The 9755-nt window shown below is 46.3% G+C and overlaps 1 protein-coding gene across 3 annotated transcripts in view; it reads right to left on the reverse strand.

The window, feature by feature from the left end:
• The window catches only part of ENGASE (endo-beta-N-acetylglucosaminidase), a 104172-nt gene extending 94462 nt beyond the window's left edge, over positions 1-9710 (reverse strand). For all 3 annotated transcript variants that reach the window (XR_008849687.1, XM_056550713.1, XM_056550712.1), the window contains exons 1-3: positions 9577-9710; positions 2436-2506; positions 2138-2339 (exon numbers count right to left, since the gene is read on the reverse strand). Coding sequence is in view for 2 of the 3 variants with exons in the window: in XM_056550713.1 (XP_056406688.1) it covers positions 2138-2339; positions 2436-2484 (251 nt within the window). In the remaining variant the exon portion in view is untranslated. The remainder of the gene's footprint in view (positions 1-2137; positions 2340-2435; positions 2507-9576) is intronic.
• Positions 9711-9755: the final 45 nt, after the last annotated feature.

Raw genomic sequence — 9755 nt, forward strand, 5'->3', positions numbered from 1 at the left:
TGAATCCCCCCCCTTTTCCCATAAAAAAAATAAAACAGTGTAAAAAAAAATAAAAAATAAACATATGTGGTATCGCCGTGTGCGTAAATGTCCGAACTATGAAAATATATCATTAATTAAACCGTACGATCAATGGCGTACGCGCAAAAAAATTCCAAAGTCCAAAAAAGCGTATTTTGGTCACTTTTTATACCATTAAAAAATGAATAAAAAGTGATCAAAAAGTCCGATCAAAACAAAAATCATACCGATAAAAACTTCAGATCACGGCGCAAAAAATGAGTCCTCATACCACCCCATACGTGGAAAAATAAAAAAGTTATAGGGGTCAGAAGATGACATTTTTAAACGTATAAATTTTCCTGCATGTAGTTATGATTTTTTCCAGAAGTGCGACAAAATCAAACCTATATAAGTAGGGGATCATTTTAACCGTATGGACCTACAGAATAATGATAAGGTGTAATTTTTACCGAAATATGCACTGCGTAGAAACGAAAGCCCCCAAAAGTTACAAAATGGCGTTTTTTTTTCGATTTTGTCGCACAATGATTTTTTTTTCCGTTTCGCCGTGCATTTTTGGGTAAAATGACTAATGTCACTGCAAAGTAGAATTGGCGACGCAAAAAATAAGCCATAATATGGATTTTTAGGTGGAAAATTGAAAGCGTTATGATTTTTAAAAGGTAAGGAGGAAAGAACGAAAGTGCAAAAACGGAAAAACCCTGAGTCCTTAAGGGGTTAATGATATAGAAAGTGACCAAAAATACACAATTTTTTGAATTTTTTTACGTGTTCCCCATTGACCATGCGGTTTAATTAACAATATATTTTTATAGTTCGGACATTTATGCACGCGGCAATACCACATATGTTAATTTTTATTTTCAATGTTTTCGTTTTTTTATGGAAAAAGGGGGTGATTCAAACTTTTATTAGGGAAGGGTTTAAATCCCATTTATTAACACTTTTTTTTTACCTTTTTGTTTACAGTGTTATAGGTCCATTAGGGGGCTATAACACTGCACACACTGATCTTTTACACTGATCAATGGCATGCATTAACATGCCATTGAGCAGTATTATTGGCGCTTGACTGCTCCTGCCTGGATCTCAGGCACAGAGCAGTCATTCGCCGATCGAACACCGAGGAGGCAGGTAGGGATCCTCCCGGTGTCCTGTCAGCTGTTTGGGATGCCGCGATTTCATCATGGCGGTCCCGAACAGCCGACTGAGCTGCAGGGATACTTTCCCTTTCACTTCAGACGCGGCGGTCAACTTTGATCGCCGCGTCTGACGGGTTAATACCATTAATATTAATACCATTAAGCGATCGGTGATGTCCTGTATTAGCCGCGGGTCCCGGCCGTTGATGGCCGCCGGGACCGACCTGCGTTATATTGCGTGAGCCAGCGCAGGACGTAAATATATGTCCTGCGTCATTAAGGGGTAAAAGGGTACCTTTCATTTAAAAAAAAAAAAACTTTTGATATTTATTATAGATTAATGTATGCAGAATAACTTTCCAATATGCTTCTTTTTATTTAATTTTCCACTTCGAAAAAATGACCACTAGAGGTCTCCCTACCAGTCCTGGCCTAAAGTCTTTTTATAGATTTCAGACTCATGCTGGAGTCCTAAATCTCAGACTGCAGCCAGGACAGAGACAAGCTCAGCTGGCAGCTCTGAATCTTCTCCTCTCTGTTTACAACTGCATGTGCAGAGAGAAGTAATATAGGAGCTCAGATAGTAAAATGAATGAGGGCATGCAGTAAGGCAGAGTCAGGAGTATGCTCTGTTGTGCTATGAGCAAAGTGCTGGCTCCTGCCTGTCTGATTGACAGGCAGGGAGCAGTGCTGAGCTTGTCTGTGTCCCGGCTGCAGTCTGAGATTTAGGACTTTTAGAAATCTATAAAAAGGGCTTGCGGCCAGGACTAGTAGGGAGACCTCTAGTGGTCATTTTTTCAAAGTGGAAAATTAGATAGGAAGAAGCATATTATTTAACAGCGTTATTCTGCATACATTAATCTATAATATATCAAACTTTTTTTGATGAAAGGTACCCTTTAATGAAGTTGGTATTCAGACAGAACATATTAAAAAGCAAACAAAAAAAAAAAAAAACACCCTTGTCATACCTGTCTTCTAGATAGCCTCCCATCATGTCATGGCAGACAAGAGTCTTTGGTCTCTGGCTACCAATAGGTGGAAATCTTTTTGCAAGAGGTGTCACAGCAATATTAAACATGTCTTGGCTAGTTGGTTTCCATGAAAGCAGTTCCTCCATATTTGAGAAGAAAAAGCTGATGGGTTCGGTGGTCGCTCTGTCATGATGTCTAGCTGAATTGGAAAGAAATATTTATGAGTGGAGTCGGATGGTACATGAGGTGAAGTACAGTGGGTACGTGTCAGTGCAGTAGTAAAGCTGTGTCTTACCTGACAATGGAGCAGACTCATATCTAATGAGCTCTTTATAAACTTTCATGTTTGGACTGAGAAGAATTTACCTGAGCAAAAACAAGAACAGCGCATTGAACCTATGTGTAGTATGAACACTTAGGAGACAATGAGGGGCATTTATCAAATCTGTACTTTCTTCTTGTTGACTTTAGTGCAAAAAAAAAGTGGTGATGAAAGTGTCGGCAATGCGCCAAATTTATAAAATGGCGCACAGACTATGAGGAATGACCACTGTCCTGGTTGAACGTTGCAGAATAGTGCCGGCTGTGTGACAATTGTATAAAATGATGCAGGAACCTTAAAGGGGAACTCCAGTAGAAAACTTTTTTTTTTTTTTTTAATGAACTGGTGCCAGAAAGTTAAACAGATTTGTAAATTACTTCTATTAAAAATATTTTTCCTTCCAGTACTTATTAGCAGCTGTATACTACAGAGTAAATTCTTTGCTTTTTGAATTTCTTTTTTTTTTTTTGTCTTGTCTACAGTGCTCTCTGCTGACACCTCTGTCCGTGTCAGGAACTGTCCAGAGCAGCATAGGTTTGCTATGGGGATTTTCTCCTTCTCTGGACAGTACCTGACACGGGCATCAGGTGTCAGCAGAGAGCACTGTGGACAAGACAAAAAAGGAATTCAAAAAGAAAAGAATTTCCTCTGTGGCATACAGCTGCTAATAAGTACTGGTAGGATAAAGATTTTTTTATAGAAGTAATTTACAAATCTGTTTAACTTTTTGGCACCAGTTGATTTAAAAAAAAATGTTTCCACTGGAGTACCCCTTTAATACATTTGTCGCATAGAGTAATATAGGGCAGGGTTGACCTGCTCTGTGATAAATTCTTTATCCGGCCCATGTGACTTTTCACAAAAAGTCGCACATGATAAATTAGTGACCACTGCACAAAGTGATCTAAATAAGAACACTTCATGGTCAGGAAATGTTAAAGGTCTAAATGAAATGTCGCAGAAAAAGTTGCACGGGGCAAGAAAAAAGCAGTTTAAACAGACTGATAAATTCCCCTTAATATCCTCACAAGCATTATTATTATTTTTATTAAAAAAAAAATTTACACATTTCCAGGCAGAATAACAGGAACCGCACAACACTGAGGTCTAATATACAATGGTAACAAAACAATTATTAAAAAGCATGCAAGTATTAACTAAAACAGGACTGTCAGGGGAGCAGATTGGTCCACCTTAAAGGGGTACTCCGCTGCTCAGTGTTTGGAACAAACTGTTCCGAACGCTGGAGCTGGCGCCGGGAGCTCGTGGCGTCATAGACCCGCCCCCTCATGATGTCACGCTCTGCCCCCTCAATGCAAGTCTATGGGAGGGGGTGTGACGTCTGTCCCAGGTCACTAGGTCAATAGATCCCAGGTCACTATTTTGTTTTACCCAGTCAATGGGGCGTGTCCCTACACACAGAATGTCTGATCAGTGCTGACAAAGTCAGACACTATAGGGACCCACTACTAACCAGGCACTACTAAAACAGGCAGTACAAGAGAAGGCCACACAGGATGATGAGCAGAACCACACCATAGTGATCAGACACTGCCAGCTCCATTACCTCCTGCCGAAGTATCCGACCAAACAAAACATATATTATGAAATAAAAAGAAATAACAAAAAAAACTGTTTGTACATCAAAAACACACACAACCCTGAATATACACATATACATACAAACACATACAAAAACATACATATGACACACATTGAGATATTCATACCTATAAATGCATACAGCAAAGCACCTGTATCTTTGGGGCCTGTTTAACAACGTAATTTCTAGTTTTCTAACATAATTGGGAAAAAAAATGTTGTTTAAAACAAAATAATATAAATCCCTCTCCAGCACCTACAACAGATGAAAGACGGCCGCACGCTTTAACAGGTTTTCCTTCCTTTTCTGTCCTGCCATAGTTCCGCAGTGTGCACAATATTCATCAATGGATTTGTACAGGTTACAGAACTGTATTACATAGACTTCATAACAGTGCCCATATATAGTCACAGTCATAAATGTTGGCAGCCCTGAAAATGAAGTATTTCTCACAGAAAAGGATTGCAGTAACACATGTTTTGCTATACACATGATTATTCCCTTTGTGTGTATTGGAACTAAACCAAAAAAGGGAGGGGAAAAAAGCAAATTGGACATAATGTCATCAAACTCCAAAAATGGTCTGGACAAAATGATTGGCACCCTTTCAAACTGGTGATAAATAAGATTGTTTCAAACATGTGATGCTCCTTTAAACTCACCTGAGGGCAAGTAACAGGTTTGGGCAATATAAACAGCACACCTGAAAGCAGATAAAAAGGAGAGAAGTTCACTTAGTCTTTGCATTGTGTGTCTGTGTGTGCCACACTAAGCATGGACAACAGAAAGAGGAGACGAGAACTGTCTGAGGACTTGAGAACCAAAATTGTGGAAAAATATCGACAATCTCCAGGTTACAAGTCCATCTCCAGAGATCTAGATTTGCCTTAGTCCACAGTGCGCAACATTATCAAGAAGTTTGTAACCCATGGCACTGTAGCTAATCTCCCTGGGCGTGAACGGAAGAGAAACATTGATGAAAGGTGTCGAGAGGCAGGATAGTCCGGATGGTGGATAAGCAGCCCCAAACAAGTTCCAAAGATATTCAAGCGGTCCTTCAGGCCTAGGGAGCATCAGTGTCAGCAAAAACTATTGACATTTAAATGAAATGCTATGGCAGGAGACCCAGGAGGACCCCACTGCTGACAGAGACATAAAAAAGCAAGACTACATTTTGCCAAAATGAACTTGAGTAAGCCAAAATCCTTCTGGGAAAACGCCTTGTGGACAGATGAGACCAAGATAGAGCTTTTTGGTAAAGCACATCATTCTACTGTTTACCGAAAACAGAATGAGGCCTACAAAGAAAAGAACACAGTACCTACAGTGAAATATGGGGGAGGTTCAATGATGTTTTGGGGTTGTTTTGCTGCCTCTGGCACTGGGGGCCTTGAATGTGTGCAAGACATCATGAAATCTGAGGATTACCAATGGATTTTGGGTCGCACTGTACAGCACAGTGTCAGAAAGCTGGGTTTGTGTCCGAGATCTTGGGTCTTCCAGCAGGACAATGACCCCAAACACACATCAAAAAGCCCCCAGAAATGGATTGCAACAGAGCGCTGGAGAGTTCTGAAGTGGCAGCAATGAGTCCAGATCTAAATCCCATTGAACACCTGTGGAGAGATCTTAAAATTGCTGTTGGGAAAAGGCGCCTTCCAATAAGAGACCTGGAGCAGTTTGTAAAAGAAGAGTGGTCCAACATTCCGGCTGAGAGGTGTAAGAAGCTTATTGATTGTTATAGGAAGCGACTGATTTCAGTTATTCTTTCCAAAGGGTGTGCAACCAAATATTAAGTTAAGGGTGCCAATAATTTTGTCCGGCCCATTTTTGGCGTTTCGGGTGACATTATGTCCAATTTGCTTTTTTTCCTCCCTTTTTTGGTTTAGTTCCAATACACACAAAGAGAATAAACATGTGTATAGCAAAACATGTGTTACTGCAATCCTTTTCTGTGAGAAATACTTCATTTTCTTGAAAAATTTCAGGGGTGCCAACATTTATGGTCATGACTGTATGTTGGAATACAAAGGTTTTTATCTGATGGATTCATATGGTACCAATAGGAACAAAACTATAGTATGCAAATCAGTATTAGTATAAGTTCACACATTGATAAACCAGCAGAAAGTCCACGATGGCGGCAGATCTTCACTGAAGTGAATGTTAGTGAAACTAATAGTGGCTCTCCCACAATGGGAAGCATAGAGGGGCGCTCTCTCTTGTCCTGTACAGGAGGTCTACAGGGGCGCTCTCTCTTGTCCTGTACAGGAGGTCTACAGGGGCGCTCTCTCTTGTCCTGTACTGGTTGCCTACAGGGGCGCTCTCTCTTGTCCTGTACAGGAGGTCTACAGGGGCGCTCTCTCTTGTCCTGTACAGGAGGCCTACAGGGGCGCTCTCTCTTGTCCTGTACAGGAGGTCTACAGGGGCGCTCTCTATTGTCCTGTACAGGAGGCCTACAGGGGCGCTCTCTCTTGTCCTGTACTGGTTGCCTACAGGGGCGCTCTCTCTTGTCCTGTACAGGAGGTCTACAGGGGCGCTCTCTCTTGTCCTGTACTGGTTGCCTACAGGGGCGCTCTCTCTTGTCCTGTACAGGAGGTCTACAGGGGCGCTCTCTCTTGTCCTGTACAGGAGGTCTACAGGGGCGCTCTCTCTTGTCCTGTACAGGAGGTCTACAGGGGCGCTCTCTCTTGTCCTGTACAGGAGGTCTACAGGGGCGCTCTCTCTTGTCCTGTACTGGTTGCCTACAGGGGCGCTCTCTCTTGTCCTGTACAGGAGGTCTACAGGGGCGCTCTCTCTTGTCCTGTACTGATTGCCTACAGGGGCGCTCTCTCTTGTCCTGTACAGGAGGTCTACAGGGGCGCTCTCTCTTGTCCTGTACTGGTTGCCTACTGGGGCGCTCTCTCTTGTCCTGTACAGGAGGCCTACAGGAGCGCTCTCTCTTGTCCTGTACAGGAGGTCTACAGGGGCGCTCTCTCTTGTCCTGTACAGGAGGTCTACAGGGGCGCTCTCTCTTGTCCTGTACTGGTTGCCTACAGGGGCGCTCTCTCTTGTCCTGTACAGGAGGCCTTCAGGAGCGCTCTCTCTTGACCTGTACAGGAGGCCTACAGGGGCGCTCTCTCTTGTCCTGTACAGGAGGCCTACAGGGGCGCTCTCTCTTGTCCTGTACAGGAGGACTACAGGGGCGATCTCTCTTATCCTGTACAGGAGGTCTACAGGGGCGCCCTCTCTTATCCTGTACAGGAGGTCTACAGGGGCGCTCTCTCTTGTCCTGTACAGGAGGCCTACAGGGGCGCTCTCTCTTGTCCTGTACTGGTTGCCTACAGGGGCGCTTTCTCTTGTCATGTACAGGAGGCCTACAGGGGCGCTCTCTCTTGTCCTGTACAGGAGGCCTACAGGGGCGCTCTCTCTTATCCTGTACAGGAGGCCTACAGGGGCGCTCTCTCTTGTCCTGTACAGGAGGTCTACAGGGGCGCTCTCTCTTGTCCTGTACAGGAGGTCTACAGGGGCGCTCTCTCTTATCCTGTACAGGAGGCCTACAGGGGCGCTCTCTCTTATCCTGTACAGGAGGCCTACAGGGGCGCTCTCTCTTATCCTGTACAGGAGGTCTACAGGGGCGCTCTCTTATCCTGTACAGGAGGTCTACAGGGGTGCTCTCTCATCCTGTACAGGAGGCCTACAGGGGCGCTCTTTCTTGACCTGTACAGGAGGCCTACAGGGGCGCTCTCTCTTGTCCTGTACAGGAGGCCTACAGGGGCGCTCTCTCTTGTCCTGTACAGGAGGCCTACAGGGGCGCTCTCTCTTGTCCAGTACAGGAGGTCTACAGGGGCGCTCTCTCTTGTCCTGTACAGGAGGCCTACAGGGGCGCTCTCTCTTGTCCTGTACAGGAGGCCTACAGGGGCGCTCTCTCTTGTCCTGTACAGGAGGCCTACAGGGGCGCTCTCTCTTGTCCTGTACAGGAGGCCTACAGGGGCACTCTCTCTTGTCCTGTACAGGAGGCCTACAGGGGCGCTCTCTCTTGTCCTGTACAGGAGACCTACAGGGGCGCTCTCTCTTGTCCTGTACAGGAGACCTACAGGGGCGCTCTCTCTTGTCCTGTACAGGAGGCCTACAGGGGCGCTCTCTTGTCCTGTACAGGAGGCCTACATGGGCACTCTCTCTTGTCCTGTACTGGTTGCCTACAGGGGCGCTCTCTCTTGTCCTGTACTGGTTGCCTACAGGGGCGCTCTCTCTTGTCCTGTACTGGTTGCCTACAGGGGCGCTCTCTCTTGTCCTGTACAGGAGGTCTACAGGGGCGCTTTCTCTTGTCATGTACAGGAGGCCAACAAGGGCGCTCTCTCTTGTCATGTACAGGAGGCCTACAGGGGCGCTCTCTCTTGTCCTGTACACGAAGCCTACTTGGGCGCTCTCTCTTGTCCTGTACAGGAGGCCTACAGGGGCGCTCTCTCTTGTCCTGTACAGGAGGTCTACAGGGGCGCTCTCTCTTGTCCTGTACAGGAGGTCTACAGGGGCGCTCTCTCTTGTCCTGTACAGGAGGTCTACAGGGGCGCTCTCTCTTGTCCTGTACAGGAGGTCTACAGGGGCGCTCTCTCTTGTCCTGCACAGGAGGTCTACAGGGGCGCTCTCTCTTGTCCTGTACAGGAGGTCTACAGGGGCGCTTTCTCTTGTCCTGTACAGGAGGTCTACAGGGGCGCTCTCTATTGTCCTGTACAGGAGGCCTACAGGGGCACTCTCTCTTGTCCTGTACAGGAGGTCTACAGGGGCGCTCTCTATTGTCCTGTACAGGAGGTCTACAGGGGCGCTCTCTCTTGTCCTGTACAGGAGGCCAACAGGGGCGCTCTCTCTTGTCCTGTACAGGAGGTCTACAGGGGCGCTCTCTATTGTCCTGTACAGGAGGTCTACAGGGGCGCTCTCTCTTGTCCTGTACAGGAGGCCTACAGGGGCGCTCTCTCTTGTCCTGTACAGGAGGTCTACAGGGGCGCTCTCTCTTGTCCTGTACAGGAGGCCTACAGGGGCGCTCTCTCTTGTCCTGTACAGGAGGCCTACAGGGGCGCTCTCTCTTGTCCTGTACAGGAGGCCTACAGGGGCGCTCTCTCTTGTCCTGTACAGGAGGTCTACAGGGGCGCTCTCTCTTGTCCTGTACAGGAGGCCTACAGGGGCGCTCTCTCTTGTCCTGTACAGGAGGTCTACAGGGGCGCTCTCTCTTGTCCTGTACAGGAGGTCTACAGGGGCGCTCTCTCTTGTCCTGTACAGGAGGTCTACAGGGGCGCCCTCTCTTGTCCTGTACAGGAGGTCTACAGGGGCGCTCTCTCTTGTCCTGTACAGGGGCGCTCTCTCTTGTCCTGTACAGGAGGTCTACAGGGGCGCTCTTTCCACTTTCGCCATTGATTTCTCTACAACCAGCAGCGCTCAGGGGACGGCACGGACACATCTAACCCTATTTATTTCTAATACATCTACACAGAGACCCTGGTGTCACATTTATAGAAAATAAGAAGAAATGGCCATTACCAATGTGCTAGGAGGAGGCGATGGCTAAGATCCTGTACAATAGTGCAGCCTCCTCGGTGGCTCCTTCTGGTGAAGCGTGGGAGGGAGAACCTGGAGAAACAGAAATAGACAGAGAATGGCAGCAGTGCCCCCAGCACATCCCCTGCACACTATAGGAATGTGTACAGGGACAGAAGACA

The sequence above is a fragment of the Hyla sarda genome, chromosome 13 (genome assembly GCF_029499605.1).
Source record: "Hyla sarda isolate aHylSar1 chromosome 13, aHylSar1.hap1, whole genome shotgun sequence".
Taxonomy (NCBI): Eukaryota; Metazoa; Chordata; class Amphibia; order Anura; family Hylidae; genus Hyla; species Hyla sarda.